General features: G+C 40.3%; 1 protein-coding gene across 2 annotated transcripts in view; it reads left to right on the forward strand.

Moving 5' to 3' along the window:
- Positions 1 to 19818, forward strand: part of ENTPD1 (ectonucleoside triphosphate diphosphohydrolase 1) — a 95552-nt gene that overhangs the window by 34894 nt on the left and 40840 nt on the right. For both annotated transcript variants that reach the window (XM_046027473.1, XM_046027474.1), the window contains one exon: positions 11639 to 11766. In XM_046027473.1, coding sequence (XP_045883429.1) covers positions 11639 to 11766 — 128 coding nt within the window. The remainder of the gene's footprint in view (positions 1 to 11638; positions 11767 to 19818) is intronic.

Consider the following 19818-nt stretch of genomic DNA (forward strand, 5'->3'; position numbering starts at 1 on the left):
GGGTTTTTAGGAATTTCTATTAAGAATTTTAAATTACAGGATGCCTGGGTGCCTCAGCCAGGGAAGTGTCTACCTTTGGCTCAGGTCATGATCCCAGGGTCTTGGAATCAAGTCCCACATCGGGCTCCTTGCTCAGCTGGGAGCCTGCTTCTCCCTCTGCCTGCTATTCTCTCTGCTTATGTGTGCTCTCTCTCCCTCTCTGACAAATAAATAAATTAAAAAAAAGAATTTTAAATTACTCAGAGAATCAGGAAGAAAGGAGGGAAGGGGGAAAGGAAGGAGGAGAAAGAAGGGAGGAAAAAGCAAGAGGGAGTAAGGACAGTCACGTGGTAAAATATTTTAAGAATTGCTCAGCATGGAACGGAATCAACATGCAAGCCTGGGACTGCTATCCTTGAGGGGAACTGCTTGCTAGGCTAGTCCTTGGATGTTTTGGGATTTCAGAAGGGTTCTCACCATTCTGAGGATTGGTGGGGATGGGTCACTGTGCTTGGGCTGTGCAGGTGCATGGTTTGGCCTGGGTACCTGCTTTCCTTCTGAGAGTCTGGAATATTGGTGAGTGCTGAATGGAAGGTGCCTCTGTAGCTGGTTCTCAGTAAAATCCCTGGGCACTGGGTCTCTGGTGAACTTCCCTGACAGACAATATTTCGCATGTGTTGTCCCACCTCACTGCCCGGGGAATTAAGTATGTCCTGTGGTCTCCATTGGGAGAAGGCCCCTGGAAGCTTGTGCCTGGTTTCCTCCAGAATTATTACCATGCATTTTTTTCCTCATTGCTGAGGCTTCATATCCTTTCACTGTAATAAATCTTAGTTGTGAATATGACCATATGCTGAATCCTGAGTCCTAGAGCATCCGTATTCCTCCACCCAATGAGAACACACTGTATACATTGTTTCACAATTTGCTTTTCACATATAAAATATTTCAAAGACAGTCTGCATCGACATTCATAGATCAAAATCCTTTTCATGTCTGCATAATATTACCTATAGTGTATTAGGAATATATACCCAGACCCTAATTAATGGACCTTTAGTCATTTTTAGTCTTGCTATTACAAATAATGATGCACCGAACATCCCTATACATGGATCTTTTTGTACATTCATAAGTATTATCAGCAGGTTAAACCTTTAGAAGAAGAATTCTTGGGCCAAAGGATATATGTACTTTACTCTTTCATAGGTATTACAAAATGTCCACCCACTAAAGAGTTTGCATGAAGTTTTACTCCCACCAACATGTAGGAAATGCCTGTTTCCCCCACAGCATTATGGTTAAATAGAATTTCTTTACTGAATTTCCTTCGTGAAAAGTCACCTTCCTTAGATGCATAGTTCTATGGATTTTAACAAATGGATATAGGCATTTAACTACCATCACAATCAAAATATAGAGTATTTATATCATCTCTGAAAGTACCGTTGTGATCTTTGGTAGTCAGTCCTCTGTCTCTGAACCTTGACCCACTGATCTGATTTCTATCCTTAGTTTTGCCTTTTCCAGAATATCATTGTAAATGAAATCATACAGTATATAGCCTTTTTTTAAAAAAGATTTTATTTATTTATTTGACAGAGAGAGAGATCACAAGTAGGCAGAGAGGCAGGCAGAGAGAGAGGAGGAAGCAGGCTCCCCGCGGAGCAGAGAGCCTGATGCGGGGCTCGATCCCAGGACCCTGAGATCATGACCTGAGCCAAAGGCAGCGGCTTAATCCACTGAGCCACCCAGGCGCCCCAGTATATAGCCGTTTAAGTCTGGTTTCTTTCACTTAGCTTAATGCTTTTGAGATTCATCCATGTTGTTATAATTCTCAGTAGTTTATTCCTTTTTTTTTTTTTTTAAGATTTTATTTATTTATTTGACAGAGAGAGATCACAAGTAGGCAGAGAGGCAGGCAGAGAGAGAGAGAGGAGGAAGCAGGCTCCCGGCTGAGCAGAGAGCCCGACGTGGGACTCGATCCCAGGACCCCGGGATCATGACCCGAGCCGAAGGCAGCGGCCCAAACCACTGAGCCACCCAGGCGCCCAGTTTATTCCTTTTTTGTTGCTAACTTCAATTCCATATGGTTGTGTCATAATTTAGGTATATTCACTAGTTGATGGATACTTGGGTTATTTTGAGTTTTGGGTAGGCAGATGCCTTAATTTTCCTTGGATAAATGTCTATGAGTGGGATTGCCTGGTCATATGGCAAGTCTATGCTTGACTTCATGAGAGGCTGCCAAACTCTTTTCTTTTTTTTTTTTTTTAATATTTTATTTATTTGACAGAGAGAAATCACAACTAGGCAGAGAGGCAGGCAGAGAGAGAGGAGGAAGCAGGCTCCCTGCAGAGCAGAGAGCCTGATGCGGGGCTCGATCCCAGGACCCTGGGATCATGACCTGAGCCGAAGGCAGAGGCCCAACCCACTGAGCCACCCAGGTGCCCCTGCCAAACTCTTTTCAAAGTGGGTGTGCCATTTTGCATCCCCAGTAGCAACATATGAGAATTCCAGTTACTCTACATCCTTGCCAACATTTTGTTGTCAGTATTTTTTTTTTTTTAAATTTTGGCCGTTCTAATAAGTATTTAGGAATGTTATACATTTATCAAAGTAAAAAAAAACTTTGCTATCTTTGGTAAGTGATAAAAAGGTCTCATTTTTTCACTTACATTTCTTTAATTAAGGGCAATTAGAAGACACTTAATATGTTAAGAATATATATTTCTCTTCAAATTGCCTATTCAGGTATTTTTCTAGTAGGTAGGTTGGTCATATTCTTTAAATTTTTTTTAAGATTTTTAATTTATTTATTTGACAGAGAGAAATCACAACTAGGCAGAGAGGCAGGCAGAGAGAGAGGAGGAAGCAGGCTCCCCGCCAAGCAGAGAGCCCGATATGGGGCTTGATCGCAGGACCCTGGGACCATGACCTGAGCTGAAGGCAGAGGCTTTAACCCACTGAGCCACCCAGGCACCCTGGTTGATCATATTCTTAATGATTTTTAATGACTCTATATATTAAGGTAACCAAATAGTTCATAGTTGTTGTGAACATTTTCCTTAGTTTGTAATGTTTTACTATGTTTATGGCATATTTTTCTGAAGAAATATTTTAATGTTTTATATTAAATACATCTCATGGGTGCAAAGATGTGGAGATAGAAATGTGAGAATTTATGAATGGCAGGTATAGAACACAGGGGACTATAAGTCTAGGCAACCTGGGTGAGTCAATTTACTCAACCCTGGCTGTGACCCCCAAACTAGTAATATATGGCCAGTACAGATTTTCTTAAGTCTGTCTCACTGGCTACAAAGAACCAAAGCTTATTGACAAATGCAGCTGCTTTGAGAAAGGGTAGAGTCCCAAGGGTGTAATTCTTCAATTCAGATGTGGAAGAGGATTCATTTAATGAAAGCAATGTACTTATTGCAGAGACCATCAATACACGAGATTGTTATGCTTGTTGGCTGGGACACAGGGAATTCCTGTCTGCGGTCTCAGTGATATCATTTTGCTGGAAACGGCCCTCCTCCTTGCCAGCCCTATACTTGAATATGGAATTCCATGATGACCACAAAGACTTATTGTGCTCCATGCAGTCTATGGGCATAATAATGCAGGAGAAGCCAGAAGGGATATGGATGAGGAGGTGGATGGTATGGTGGGACGAAGTAAGGAGAAAGAGAGTAAGGAAGGGGACTCCTTTGCTTCCTTATTTCCCACACACAGAGCCTCTATGGGCATTGATTTCTGCAGTCATTAACGTTTTTAGAGTCAAGCATACCAAATGAAAGTCAGTTACTTGCTGCTAATCTGAAAAGAGCATAGCTCACAGCAAGAACTGTGGGGTGGGGAGCATGGGGTTGGCAGAATCTGATTTGGAAGAAGAGCTTGTTCTGTACCCCTACTCCCATTTCCACTGCCTGGTGTCTCTAGATGGGCTTCTCCCACCCAAAGCTGAATCTCTGAAGGGGTTCACTCAGGATCAGTTGGCTACTTTGTTAAGATAAATGCACTCCTTTTGTAAAGAGCTGTGAACTGAGATTAACAATCTAACATTTTAAAGACTAGGAATAAAATATCAAATAAAAGCAAATGACATCCTCTGAAGTCTGTGGTTCAAGAGATCATGGGACAAAATGTGGGTAATCCACTCAGTTATCCATCTCTACCTCTCCTTTCATTTCATCTTCCACCTTTCCCTCCCTCTTATTCTGTCTTCTTGCACGTGTCCCCAAAGCCTGAGTCAATTGTGTTTTCCCTCCCTCTCATTTGCCTTTTGCCCTTTAACTAACTGGTAATCATTGAGACCTTGCAGTTTATTTTTAGTATTTGTGTATTTATTGACATTGTACTGACTTCCTTGACTTAGAAACACAGGCAGGAAAAAAACCCCACCAAATTAAACTGCTTTGTCCTCAAACTAGGCTCTGGATTTATTAATTGGAACAATATGGGGGGGGTTTGAGATGGAGTAAGATCTTTCCATTTGAACAGAACTTGGGGTGAATTCTTTTGCACTGAGTCTAGGAACAAAGCTGAGTAATTTCTACATGTCCCTAATCCAGAGCAATGGCTGAGGCAGTGAAGCGGGCGTGAGAGATCTGGATTGAATTCCTCTCTGCTGTTTGCAAGATGTATGACTTTGAGAAAGTCCCTTAACCTCTTGGGGAATTACAATCTCAGCTTCTCTTACTTAGCTCCAAGCTTCTGACTATCATGGACTGAAGACTCTATTTTAAAAGATACAACACTGTCTGGTATCATCTGTGACAACAGTCCTGACAACCCCTCCAGCCAAATCCCCAAAGTCAGTCACTTTTCACTTATGGATGTTGGGATTGGGTCCCACACATAGCGCTATTACTGTGTGCCAGGCACTGTACTAAGCTTCAGTCATGTGGTCCAAGATAGGGCAGTGGTTTAAAAGCTTGGCCTCTGTGCTTACTTCTACATCAGTATAACTCTGAGCAACTTCCTTAACCTGTGATGGAGTTTCCGCATCTGTAAAATTACAATGATGATGATGATAATAGTACCCGTGATTCTGACCTTATTTAGAAAAGGGTCTTTGCCCAAACCATAAGTGACTCTTAATCTCACAAAACAAACTGAGGGCTGCTGGGGGGAGGGGGGTTGGGAGAGGGGGAGGGGGGTTATGGACATTGGGGAGGGTATGTGCTATGGTGAGTGCTGTGAAGTGTGTAAACCTGGCGATTCACAGACCTGTACCCCTGGGAATAAAAATACATTATATGTTTATAAAAAAATAAGAAATAAATAAAAAATTAAAACAAAAACAAAAACAAAACGAAAAAAGAAGTGTGGACAAAAAAAAAAAAAAAAAGGAAAAGGGTCTTTGCCAGTGTAATTAAAGGTCTTAAGATCATTCTGGATTTCAGATGGGCCCTAAATTCAATGACTAACATCCTGATGAGAGAAAAGGGGGAAACATGACATACACAGACATAGGGAGAAAGGCCATGTGCAGACAGTGATTAGAGAGATGCAGCCACAAGCCAAAGAATACCAGGAGCCAGCAGAAGCCAGATGAGGCAAGAAAGGAATTATTTCCAGAGACTTTGGCCCTGTTGACACCTTGATTCTGGACTTCCAAAATTATGAGAGAATAAATTTCTGTTGTTTTAAGTCACCAAGTTTGTGGTAGTTTGTTGTGGTAGCCCTAGGAAGTTGATACAGACAATAAAAGTACATCTACCTCCCAGGAGGGTTAAATGAGTGGTTATATTTAAAGTTCTAAGGGTACAGGGTGCCTGGGTGGCTCAGTTGAACATTTGCCTTTAGCTCATGTCATGATGCCAGGGTCCTGGGATCAAGCCCCGCATTGGGCTTACTGCTTAGAGGGGAGTCTCCTTCTCCCACTCTCTCTGTCTGCTGCTCTCCCTGCTTGTGCTCTCTCTCTCAAATGAATAAATAAAATCTTACAAAAAAGTGCTAAGAGCAAAATGTGGACTACAGTGAGGGCTCTTGAAGCATTGGCTGCTATGTATTGTTAGCTCACTGGATCTTACCTAGCAACCCTATGAAGTAGGTACTATTATGACTCCCATTTGCACATGGAGAAATGGAGGCTTAGAGAGGCTAAGCAAAGATGAGCTTGTCTGGACTCAGCTCTAGTTTGACCGACCCACACTTCAGAAGTCCCTGGAGTTGAACTTCCTGCTCATGGATTCTGGTTGGCTTGGTGACCCCTCATGATGTTCTCTCAGCAAAGATTCTTTAGTAGTGATCTACCAAGACCAGAAGGTATAGAGAAGACCTCCCATGTAATGGTGTTTATTACTCCTGGATACATCTTACCAGCCCTGGTCTTGGCACAGGCTCTACTCCAACAGAATCAGGCTCTGTCTACACTTGGTTGTTTGATTGTCCTATGACCTGACCTCAATGAGGTAGCCTCAGCACCTCATGACAACAGATAGGTGTATGCTGCCTAAAGGGCACCCCCAGCCCCCGCTGACTCCAGGGACTTCAAAGGCCCCTATGCTACTGAGTGTAGACTATACAAATGATTAGAAATAAGTAAGATCACTTAGAGTAAGGCAGTGCCCTTGCTGGAACCTGCAAGGTTCTATAAGAAAGCAACCCGGTTACCCACCGGACCATCTTTTATCATTCTCCCCTGCATCACTCTCCATGAGTAATGACCTCATGGCCAGGTACTGTCCCACCTTAAGGCCTTTGCACATGCAGTCTTGTTGCCTTTAATGCTCTTGCCCAACACTTATGCATGCTTTCTTTTTTACCCCCTTGACTCTCATCAATATCACCATCTCATCAATTTCTTATTCAACTTATCCTTCTTCTTCACCTTTCCTGCTTTTTCCCCCTCTTAACACTTATGATGTAACATGCCATAAATTTTACTTATCTTGTTTATTGTCTTTTCTTCCAAACTATAAGTACCATGAGGATGGGGATGCTTATCTGTTTTGTTCACTACTATAGCTCAGAGCCTAGGACAGAACTAGTGAACAGAGTAATTTATTCCCTAGATAATTGTTGAGTGACTAATTGAAAGAATGAGTGAAGCAAAGCCCCTCCCCGACAATAACTATGAAACTCCCCAACAGAAGTGGGTCAAGTCACGAAGTATCTAGAAGCAGCACACAAAGAGAGAACTAGTGGAACAAATGAGCTTTGAAGCATATGGAGGGAACATAACCTCTTATTGAGCTTGATTTTAAAGGAGACAAGGGGGGGGGGGCGCCTGGGTGGCTCAGGGGGTTAAAGCCTCTGCCTTTGGCTCAGGTCATGATCCCAGATCCTGGGATCGAGCCCCGCATCAGGCTCTCTGCTTGGCGGGGAGCCTGCTTCCTCCTCTCTCTCTGTCTCTGCCTGCCTCTCTGCCTACTTGTGATCTCTGTCTGTCAAATAAATAAATAAAATCTTTTAAAAAAATAAAGGAGACAAGGAAAAGGATGCGGTGGAGAAAGAGGGGAACAAACTTCTAAGTGATAGAGAAATCTCAGACTTCTCTGGAAAAATCAAAATCCAAAATTCATTTATTCATTCAACTGGGAACACAGCAATGACCAAGTCAGCAATGACCAAGGGTACTTACACTCTAGTGGTCATCATGTCAGGCAGTATGATCTTGGAGAAAAACATCTGCTTATTGGAATGGTGAGATTGGAAGGGCTTATATTTCCAGAGGGCTGAGAGGTCTAGATCAGTGTGGCTTTCATCTGGCAGACTGTAGGAAGCTATTTTAGATTCTTGATCTGGAAAAGCCCTGGGAATGTCAGTTATGGGAGATTTCTGCAGCTACAGGAAGGATGGATTCTTATAGGGAAGGGCATTGGAAAGGGTGAGGTCCAAGAAAGGGCTGTTGTACAGAGGTGGAGGTAACTGGAAGGGGTGATATCACCATAGAAGAGGGTGGGTCAAAGATGTCTGGAATGAACTGAGAAATTGAGAAAGGATCTTAAAGCCCCAGAGTGTTAGAACAATCTAAATGTGTGTCACCAAGAACTACTTGAGGGAAGGGAAGGAACAAGATAGGAGAGTTGGTGCAGGGGCTTTGATGCCGGGATTTGGGACCAGATGAGGCCAGATTAGGACCAATCCCTAAATTCAGTGACTGTCCCATCACTGGCCTTTGTGAAGGCCCACAGGAAGGACCGCAATAAACTCTATTGCTGTTTACCCTCCAGCACTTGTCTGTGTTTGCTCTTCTCTGTGTGACAAGCCAAGCTTAAGCCCAGATGTAACTGATCAAACTGAAAATGGTCTGAAACTAGTGAGTCATACAGGATCTGCAGAGTAAAACTTTCATGATTTTTGCCTAAAACCTACCACACCTTTCAACACTCCAAATCTTTTTATTAATGTAGTAAAATTTTAAGTTATTACATCTTTGGTATCATGAAGTGAGATGGCTGGGATTTCTCTGTTTGGCAGAATTTTGATCTTCCCTCTAATAGGATGCTAGCTGTAGATATCAGGAGGGCTGTTTGTGTAGGAATCAAAAGATCATTTTTTCTTTTTTGTTCTTTTCCTCTGACATAGCTAATTGGCTTGAAATCAATCTGTTTTCACAAAGCTTGGGTTTCCTTCAGTTTTGTCTCTCAAGTGAAGAGCTGAACTTTCTACCTGACTCTCACCTTAAATAGAAATATTTTCTCGCTTGTCGTATGAAAGGGAAAAAATGGGAGGGAAGAGGTAGTCTTGAATTCTTTAGTACAGTGAGACAATTCAAAGGAAAGCAAACACAACACTTTGCCATTACATATTTTGATAAAAAGTGTTCCTTGAAATTGTTTTTTGAAATTCCATTTCACATTGTGTGATAGAAACTGAATTTCTGTTATCCACAAGGTAAATGAAGGACTTTCAGGGAAGTGAGGGAGAGAGAGTCACTGTGAATTTTCCATAGCAATTTGACTGTAGCAGTCACAGCATCTGAAAGAGTTCTGGGGGCCAGAGAAGAGGGGGCAGTAACCTAAGTGGTTCCCTTTTTATAAGCACATCCCAGCTACATCTCCCCCTCCCCCGGGTCCCCACATCCAGTGGTATGGCTAGTACCACCTCCTAAGAGGAGATTAAGGTCTTTTGAAAACTACCTGCCTTAAGCCATAGAAAACATGGTAATATTTTAATTGCTCCTCCCTGGTAATCTAGCCAGTTTCATGAAAAACAAATTTAGTCATTATTATTTTTTTTGTAATAGAGTTTTAAAAATTGTGTATGAGAAATTCCGAAAGTTTCTTGCTGATCTAAGTTCTTTTTCTTGTCATATCTGTCATTAAGAATATGATGAAAATCTTCAATATAGTCTGAAAATATGGATGTCATTGCAAAAGCTGGGCAAATGTGGAAAAGTATATATCTACCTATCCAGGAATAATAATGTAAGTAAATAATCTCATTAGGAAATGGAAGAGACAGAGTCATGTCAGGCTGTTTCCCACCTCAGGGCTTTTGCAGCTGCTGTTCCCTCTTTCTGGAATGTTCTTACTCCTTCTCATGGCTGGTATTTTCTCATCATCCAGGTCTCAGTCAAATGTCACCTTCTTGGAGAGGCTTTCCTGACCCTTAGTTGAATCCTCCCACCCCAACTCTGCTGCATATCCCATTCCTTGGTTCTAATTCCCATTAAACTGTGTAATATCCCTTAGTTTAAATTTCTTCTTAGTATATATCATGACCTGGAGTTGCTGGTTTATGACTTCTGTTCTGGCTTATTTATCTCCCCAGCCAGATTGTGAACTCCAAAGAGCAGGGACCTTTTTGGTCTTTGTCACTATGAAGATTAGTGCCCAAATAGATGTGGAAGGGAAATGAGAGCAAAATTGTCATATATGAAAACAAAATAACTAAATAGATAGATTTTTGGGGGGAACAGCTTGAGGGAGCCAAGCTTTCAAAATTCAGTTTAAATAGAAACTGCTGCAGTGTGCTGTCCCTGGGTATTAGATTTGTAATTGTTCATCCCAAGTGCTGCTTGTAATGAGCTGTGTTTGTCAATAGCATCACTTTGGGAACTGAGGCAGGTAGGGGGGTTCTTTTCCAGATTCCAGAGCTCTGGCATCAAACAGGAGACTTCTGCCACTCCAGTTATATCAGGATATCAGAGTATTAAATTCCTGACTCTAATGGGGTCAAAGCATAAGTCGCACGGGAAGTTTGGAGCAGGTATTAGTCTTTTAGCATTTCAAAATGCCGTGAAAGACTCAAGTTTTGTCCATCTCTCTGTTCTGCCATCATTGAATGTCACCTTATCCAGGCAGGGTAATGTCTGAGGAAGACAAGAGTGCTGCCATTCTTTTCCTAGACTTGCTCCAGCAGACTTCCTCCAGGGTCTCATGGGCCATTTTTGGGTATATATGCATTGTTGAACTAACCATTGGTGAGGGAATGAGATTATGCACAACAATAAGGCCTGATCCTGAGCCTGAAGGGTGGAGTGTATCCTTTTCTCACGAGGTATGTGGACTGCTTGGGGAGTGGTAATCATCTGAACAAAATTGAGGTTCTTTTGGGAGGGGAGAAGGAGAGGAAGTGTTGCATATTTCATCTATTGTTCCTATGTTTGGAAGCAGTAGCTAACGGGATTGCTAAAGCTTTTCTTTTAAGTTTTGTACTGTTTGGTCTGATAAGTAAAGACTAGTTTAAGATTCTAGAGGTTGGTGAGCAGACTGGAGACCCATACAGTTACAGTCCTTTGGACTAAGTCCAAGCTTCTGCTTAAGAGCTTGGGGAGGAGCTCCTGCAGTGGTGCCTGCTGCTGTTCAAGTGGAGACCCAGAGGGGGAGAGTCAGTCGGGCTCCTCTTTCAGCTGTTTTAATCCCATGCCCTGTCTTTAGAGAAGTGCAATCTATTCTGCAGAGCCCATCTCATTCCATGTGTTTCTTTATTGCTTTATCTTACCCTTCTTTCCCAAAGCCTAAGAAAAAACGTTTAGGGATGGTTTGGGAAGTTGAGAGAGGAAGGGAGTGAGTTGTCAGAATGGAGGAGTCGGGTAGCTTTCCATTTCTTGTTCACTTCTGCTATATGCTCTGTTTGTGATGACCAAAGTAACTTGTGCCTTTTATATAATTCTCTGCTTGGAACTTTATTATGTCCCATGACAGGCTGAAACTAAGGATAGATGAGATAATGTAAATGAAGAATGTTCAAAACTCCACAGCCTCTACACCTTTACAAATACAACATTTAAGTGTGGTTGAAATGCAAGGGGTGCATCAATCCAGAAAATGGCATGGAGTGTTGGGACTTGGACATTTGATGATATTTTCTTAATACTTTTGAACATCTGAAACATTCTGCGGTCGATTTTAAAAATGAGGGCAATCCTTGCTTTATTTTGTTGTTTGTACCCTCACAGACCGGCATGACCTATTAAACAGCCAATTTAGGATTCATCCCTGTCCTCATTCCTTATCTGGTCATTGACCTAATTCTGTCCATTCTCCTTACCACAACAACTAACAGTCTTGGCTCTTATCACAGAACAGGCAAATCCTTTTGTTCTCAAATTATTTCCCCATAATAAAGATGAACTTTAATCTGTCTTTGATGTCTCCAGATAGCTAGCACGAGACCTTACCGAAAGTAGAGGAAAATCAATGGTTTTTTTTTTTTTATTTCTTGTTGATATTTTCTTTTCTGCTTTTGGTTTTAGAGTCTGAACTGAAGAATTTTTGTTCCAGAAATATACTGATCATCCTTGGCTTCTCCTGTATCATAGCTGTGATTGCTTTGATCGCTGTGGGGCTGACCCAGAACAAACCATTGCCAGAAAACGTTAAGGTAACTCAAATCTGAGGGGGTCTGGGTGGGGTGGAGTGGGGGAAGGGGAAGGAGGTATGGTAAATCAGAGCATACAGGAGGGGTGGAGATTCTGGCCGCCCAGGAGCAAGTCAATATCCACTGGATTAGGGAGGTAAAATGGAGTGATGCTCACTGGGGAAGAGGGAATGTCTTGAGTCAACTGGTGGTAGGAAGATAATTATCTTTATGCTTGTTCAGCACTAATTGTTAGTACTTTGAGAGAAACAAATACTTTACTACATCCAGATATTATGTGATGCTATTTCATGCTGATAGTCTATGATTTAGTGTTATCTCTACTTCTTATTCATTGTTTCACTCTGGATCTGTCACAACGCTGCACTCTTTGATCTTCTTACTCAATCATCATTACTATACCAAAATAATTCAATTTATTAGGGAGCATTATATAAAGTAGTTTTGAAGTCAAAGATTATGGAGAAGAATTTTTCCTCATTTTCAGAATATTAAAGCAGTAAAGTCAATAAAAAAACAGAGAAACACACACATGTATTAAATATAGTGATTTGAAATTAATTCATGGGTAGACATATTTCTTCAAAATTTCCACATTTGAAGAGCTAGTTAATATCATTAAAAATAACTAGGGTCATTAACTCTGCTGTGATATACGTCTACTTCCTTCCAAATTCACCAAAGTAAAATTTCAAAGACATGAATATCTTACAAGTAGCTTATAATGTCACTATTTTATTTAGTTAAAAAGCATGTAAAAAATTTAAGTTTATGTTTAAGTTTAAACTTAAATTTTAAACTTAAAATTTAAGTTTAAGTTTAAACTTTCATTGAAATTAAATAAATGTATAAGTAAATAAATCTAAAAGGGCCCAGAATATACCAATTTGCTAATGTTGTACATATTGGCACATATGTACACGTAGACGATGACATGTTTAGAAGTTAACTTGACTGTGGAGGCTCTGGAATACATGTGCAGAAGTTTATTTTCTTGTATTTGAAGACACCAAACTGTGAGACTGGAATGACGGATGCATATGCCAGGCTTCTAAAACTTTTGCCACCCACCCAAATCAGTTGCTATATAAGTGGAGGCCTGGATGTTACATTGGCATTCCTTTGTGACATGAACTCAACTCAGTGTTGCTGTGCACAGCAACCCCTTTGTCAGCTCAGAAGGCTGATATTATCTCATTGTCAATGGTCTCTTGCCTTTTAATATTGAGTGATATTGGCTCTCTTGGCAAAACTTCACTCACAGTTGAAGCCTCGTGACATCTTGTTTCTGTTATTTGTTTACCAGCTCCAAAAGTACATGATTGCCTTCTTGATTTGACCTTTTTACATGTTCATTATTGCATCATTGGAGAAGGGGACTGCCTAGGAGGCAAAATCCATGACAGACTTGAGCTCTGTGTTCCCAGTGAATACTTCTGGTCATGGATGACTTTCCTGCATTTGTAGCAGTCATCATTGACTCTGTTGTGATTCTGTGTTGTGTTGGCCCCAGAAAATGGAACAGGTCTTTAAATAAGAGGTATAAGTATTTGAAGAGTAGATAGTGGCATATGAAATGGATCGTTATAGCAATATCACTAGTTTATTTTACACAAAGTCACTTTATATATGCAAACTAGTCATTTATTAAGATCATATACTAATTTTAATAAGATTATTGGCAAACATTAAGGACAAAAATATTTTAGGGACTTGTCTTTGGTGATGGCTTTAAGCTATGTATACTAAATTTGATAGTCACTAGCCATATGTAGCTATTTCAACATAGGTTAATTAAAATAAAATAAAATAATATAATATAATTTTGTTCCATAACTGCACTAGCCACATTCCAAGCACTCAATAGCCTCACGTGGCTGGTGGATACTAAACTGGACAATGCAGACTTAGAACATTTCCACTGGGGCAGAAAGCTCAAATGGACATTGCTGCTTTAGAGCATACTCTTTGATAATATCCTCGAAATCATTTAAAACTAAGTTTGAGGAATAAGGTATATGATGAAACATTATAAAATCCAAAATAAGGAAAAAGAAATGAGACTTTTTCTTGTGTGGTTTGTAAACCAGTACCAAGATCATCCCAGATATCACGAGCTACTAACGTGCTTTGAGTAGTTTGTTGGAATAAATTTATTTCCTTTCAAAAATGATGATTTAAAGGATAATACTTATTTCAATATTTGTACCTGGTACATTTGTTTTAAAAACCTATAACATTGTGGGGCGCCTGGGTGGCTCAGTGTGTTAAAGCCTCTGCCTTCGACTCAGGTCATGATCTCAGGGTCCTGGGATCAAGCCCCACATTGGGCTCTCTGCTCAGCAGGGAGCCTGCTTCCTCCTCTCTCTCTGCCTACCTCTCTGCCTACTTGTGATCTTTCTCTCTCTGTCAAATAAATAAATAAATAAATAAATATTTAAAAAAAATAAATAAAAATAAAAACCTTTAACATTGAACTTCCAGGGAAGATAGTAGAGTAGGAGGACCCTAAGTTCACCTCATCTCATGGAACACAATAGTATCCACATCAGTGTAAATAACCCAGAAAACAATTTGAAGACTGACAGAAGAGACTCTTCACAGCTAAATGTAGGGAAGAGGCCATCTCAAAGAGAATAAGAAGGGTGGAGACACATTTGGAAATTAAATGGACCTGTCTATAGTAGGAGGAATGATACAGGCATGGAAAGGGGAGAGGACAAGACCATCACACCAAGTACCCCAGGTGCACAGGGATTCTGCATGAAACCAGAGAGGCTTAATTTCCTGAGTTCTTAAAATAAGAAGGGATTAATACCTGGAAATTTGAAAATTAGTGGGCTCAGTTCTGGAAGAATCAGGAAGGTGAGAGGAAACTGAGTCCCCACCTTTAAAGGGACAGCACCCTTAAACAGCCCTGTGGAGACACAGCATAGAAGAAGCAGTTTGAAAAGCACCTGGGGTGTGCAGGAGGGAGATTTGTTTACTAATCTCAGAGCATGTGTTTGGAGGGGCAGGGATCACTGGGAGACTTCTCCAGGAACAAAGGAGCTAGTAGATGCCATTTCCTTCCTCCACCGTCCAGCATAAACACATGGATACCTGTGACCCAGCACTTCTCCAACAACACTACCTTACTTGATAACAGCCTGCCCCACCCTTGTATTTTCCTGTGGACCTGCTGGTACCAGCCAGGTCTCACTCCAGGTCTTCTTTCACTACAGACCTTACTAATACCACCCACACTGCCCTCAAGTGCTTCTTGAGATCTACTACCTCCAATCCAGCCAGTGGTGGCTACAGGTCCCCTTTCACAACAGCCCTAAGCAAACCTTGCTAGCACTGTGTGCTCGCCCCCCCCCCCCATTCCTGCATTCTCCCGTGTACCTGCCCCCTCCGTATGCCGTTGGCCAAAGCCTATCCAAAGTGGTGCCAGAAGCCTGACAGTGTGCAACCAGCCCTGACAGGCCAGCACTACTCCAAAGTGACTCCTGTCCTGGGGACAGTGGAAGAGACCACACTACACACACCACACAGACCAGTCTGACTGTTGCGTCAGCAGTGGGCTGGCAGCTGATGTCTGGTATGACTGCAGGTCCTGCCCCCCTATGAAAGCCTCTCAAAAGACAACACACAAAAAAATGCCCTATAGTTTGGTGTTACTGCATCTCTGGCAAACTCCTGGTCTGACTCAGTTCAAGATGAAAGTGGCCCAAGACTGGCCCATTAACAACACAGGGACCAGACCCTGCCTATAACAGGCAAAGAGAGCCATCACAGACAGGTAGACTGAAGGCAAAAGTGGCTCAGCCACAATAGTGGGACACACACATCACACATAGGAGATACCCCTGAAGTGCCAGGTTCTGATAAACAGGGGACACTGTGCAGTAAGGCACTACAGGACTTCTTCATAAGGCCATTACTTTCAAGTACATGAGACATAGCTCTATGTTTCTTAACACAGAGAAACAGATGCAGAGAGTTAGACAAAGTGAGGAGACAGAGGAATATATCCCAAATGAAAGGACAGGACAAAATCACTGCAAGAGAGCTAACAAATAGAGATAAGTAATATGCTTGTAGAGAATTTGAAGTAATGGTCATAAAGATACTCACTGGACTTGAGAATAGAGTGACACTCTTAACAAAGAGATAGAAAACCAAAAAGATGGGCACCTGCATAGATCAAGTGATTGAACAACCAGCTCTTGGTTTTGGCTCAGGTTGTGATCATAGTGTTGTGATATCAAGCCCTGTACCAGGCTGTGTGCTCAGCTCAGAATCAGTTTGGGATTCTCTCTCTCTCCTTCTCCCTCTGTCCCTCCCCTGTTCTCTCTCTCTCTCTCTCTCTCTCTTTCAATAAATAAATAAAATCTTTGGGGAAAAAAAGAAAAAGAAAAAATGAACCAGAGATGAAGTATGCAATAACTCAAATTAAAACAACATTAGATGGAATAAATAGTAGACTGGAGGAAGAAGAAGAATGGATCAGTGACTGGAGCACAGAGTAATGGAAAGCATCAAGCTGAACAGGAGCTAAGAAAGAAATAATTAAAAATTTAAAAGCAGGAAACTCAGTGACACCATCAAGCATAAAAACATTCATATAATAGGAGTCCCAGAAAGAGAAGAGAGGGAAAGGGAGCAGAAAATTTATTCGAAGAAATACTAGTTGAAAACTTCCTGAATCAGGAGAAGGAAACAGAAATCCAGATCCAGGGGTGCCTAGGTGGCTCAGTGGGTTAAGCCTCTGCTTTTGTCTCAGGTCATGACTCAGGGTCCTCGGATCAAGCCCCACATCGTGCTCTCTTGCTCAGCAGGGAGCTTGCTTCCCCCTCTCTCTCTGCCTGCCTCTCTGCCTACTTGTGATCTGTCAAATAAATAAATAAAAATAAAATCTTAAAAAAAAATAAATCCAGATCCAGGAGGCACAGAGAGCCCCCAACAAAGTAACCCAAGGAGGTCTACACCAAGACATATAGTAGTTAAAATGGCAAAAAGTAGTGATAAAGAGAATTTTAAAAGCAGTAAGAGAAAATAATTACTTATAAGGGAAATCCCATAAGCCTGTAGCTAATTTTTTAGCAAAAATTTTGCAGGCCAAAAGAGACTGACATAATACATTTATGCTGTTGAAAGAAAAAAACCTGCAGCCAAGAATACTCTATCCAGCAAGGCTATCATTCAAAATAGAAGGAGAGACAGTTTCCCAGACAAACAAAAGTTAAAAGAATTCATGACCACTACCAGAAATGTTAAAAGGGACTCTTGAGTGGAAGGAAAAGACTATAAGCAGGAGTAAGAAAAATAGGAAGCACAAAAGCACAAAAAAATAAGTATAAATATACAAATCAGTCAAGGGATTCATGAAATAAAAGGATGTAAAGTATGACACCATCTACTTAAAACATGGGGGAGAAAGGAATAAAGAATGGATTCAAACTTAAGCAACCATCAATTTAACATAGACTGCTATATGCATAAGATGTTATATATAAAGCTAATGGTAACCACAAATCAAAAACCAGTAATAGATACACAAAAAATAAAGAGAAAGGAATCCAAGTATACCACTAAAGAAAGTAGGAAACCATGAGAGGAAACAGCAAGAGAAGAAAAGAACAGAGAAGAACAAAACAACCATAAAGCAAGTAACAAAATGGCAGTAAGTACATACCTATCAATAATTCATTTGAATGTATCTGGACTAACTGCTACAATCAAAACAATCTTGCCTACAAGAAACTCATTTCAGACCTAAAGACATATGCAGATTGAAAGTGAGGGGATGGAAAAGCATTTATCATGTAAATCAAAGTGAAAAGAAAGCTGGGATAGCAATACTTACATTGTACAAAATGTATTTTAAAATAAAGACTGTAAAAAGAGACAAAGAAGGACACTATATAATCATAAAGGGAACAATCCAACAAGAAGATATAACAATTTAAACATGCACCCAACATGGGAGCACCCAAATACATAAAGTAGCTAATAACATATATAAAGGAAGTAATTAATAGTAACATAATAGAAGTAGGGGATTTTAACACTCCACTACATCAATGGATAGATCATCCAAACCGAAAATCAGCAAGGAAGCAGTGACTGTGAATGATACATTAGACCAAAATAATCTAACATATATTTTCACAACATTCCATCCTGAAACAGCAGAATACATATTCTTTTCAAGTGCACATGGAAGATTCTCCCAAATAGATCATGTACTGGCCACAAAACCAGCCCCAACAAAATCGAGAAGACTGAAGTCATACCATGTATCTTTTCTGACTACGACACTGGGAAACTAGAAATCAACCACAAGCAATAATCTGGAAAGAGCATGGAGATTAAATAACATGCTACTAAACAATGAACAGGCCAACCAAGAAATCGAAGAAGAAATAAAAAAAAATACATGTAGATAAATGCAAATGAAAACATTATGGTCCAAAATCTTTGGGATGCAGCTCAGCTGTTCTAAGAGGGAAGTTCATAGCAATGCAGGCCTACCTCAAGAAGCAAGAAAAATATTACACAAACTAACCTTACACCTAAAGGAGCTAGAAGAAGAACAACAAACAAACCCCAGACCACTAGAAGGAAGGAAATAATAAAGATTAGAGCAGAAATAAATGAAGTGGAAACTAAATAGACAATAGGACAGATCAATGAAACCAGGAGCTGGTTCTTTGAAAAGATAAACCAAATGGATAAACCTTTGGCCATACTCATAAAAAGAGAGAGAGAGAGAGAGAGGTGACTCAAATAAACAAAATTAGAAATGAAAAAGGAAAAATAGCAACCAGTATCACGAAATACAAAGAAGATTATGAGACTATTTTGAAAAATTATATGCCAACAAATTGGATAACTTAGAAGACATGGATAAATTCTTAGAAACATATAACCTCCCAAATCTGAATCAGGAAGAAATAGAAACACAGAGTAGACCTATTATCAGCAATGAAATTGAATCAGTAATCAAAAAAACTACCAACAAACAAAAATTCAGGACCAGATGGCTTCCTTAGTGAATTCTACCAAACTTTTAAAGGAGAGTTAATACCTAGTCTTCTTAAACTATTCCAAAAATAGATGAGGAAGGAAAACTTCCAGTTTCATTCTCTGAGGGCAGCATTACCCTGATACCAAAACCAGATAAAGACACTATAAAAAAAGAGAACTACAGGCCAATAAACTCTGATGAACATAGATATAAAAATCCTTAACAAAATATTAGCAAATCAAATCCAACAATAAATTTTAAAAAACCATTCACCAAGATCAAGTGGGATTTATTACTGAGATGCAAAGGTGGTTCAATATTTGGAAATCAATCAACATGATACATCACATTAATAAGAGAAAGGATAAAAGGAAATATACCTCAACATAACAAAGGACACATATATTTAAAAAAAAAAACCCATAATGGTTCACCATAATGGTGAAAAACTGAAAGCTTTTCCTCTAAGATCAGGAACAAGACAAAATGTCTACTCTTACCACTTTTATTCAACATAGTACAGGATGGCCACAGCAATCAGACAAGAAATAGAAATAAAAGGCATCCAAATTGGTGAGGAAGAAGAAAAACTTTCACTGTTTGCAGAAGACATGGTATTATATATAGAAAACCTTAAAGACTCCACCAAAAAAACTACCAAAACTGATAAATGAATTTAGTGAGGTCAGAGGATACAAAATCAAAATATAGAAATCCGTTGTATATCTATACACTATACATCTATAATGAAATAACAGAAAAATAATGTAAGAAAACAATCCCATGGGGGTGCTGGGGTGGCTCAGTCAGTTAAGCATCTGTCTTCAGCTCAGGTCATGATCCTGGGATCCTGGGATGGAGCCCAGTGTCAGGCTCCCTGCTCAGCAGGGAGTCTGCTTCTCCTTCTCTCTTTCTGCACCCCACCCCCACCGCTACCCCCACTGGTGCTCTCCCCCTCTCTCTCTTGCTTGGTCTCTCTCTTTCAAATAAAGAAATAAAATCTTAAAATTAAAAAAAGAAAGAAAGAAAACAATCCCATT

The sequence above is a fragment of the Meles meles genome, chromosome 13 (assembly GCF_922984935.1).
Source record: "Meles meles chromosome 13, mMelMel3.1 paternal haplotype, whole genome shotgun sequence".
Classification (NCBI taxonomy): domain Eukaryota; kingdom Metazoa; phylum Chordata; class Mammalia; order Carnivora; family Mustelidae; genus Meles; species Meles meles.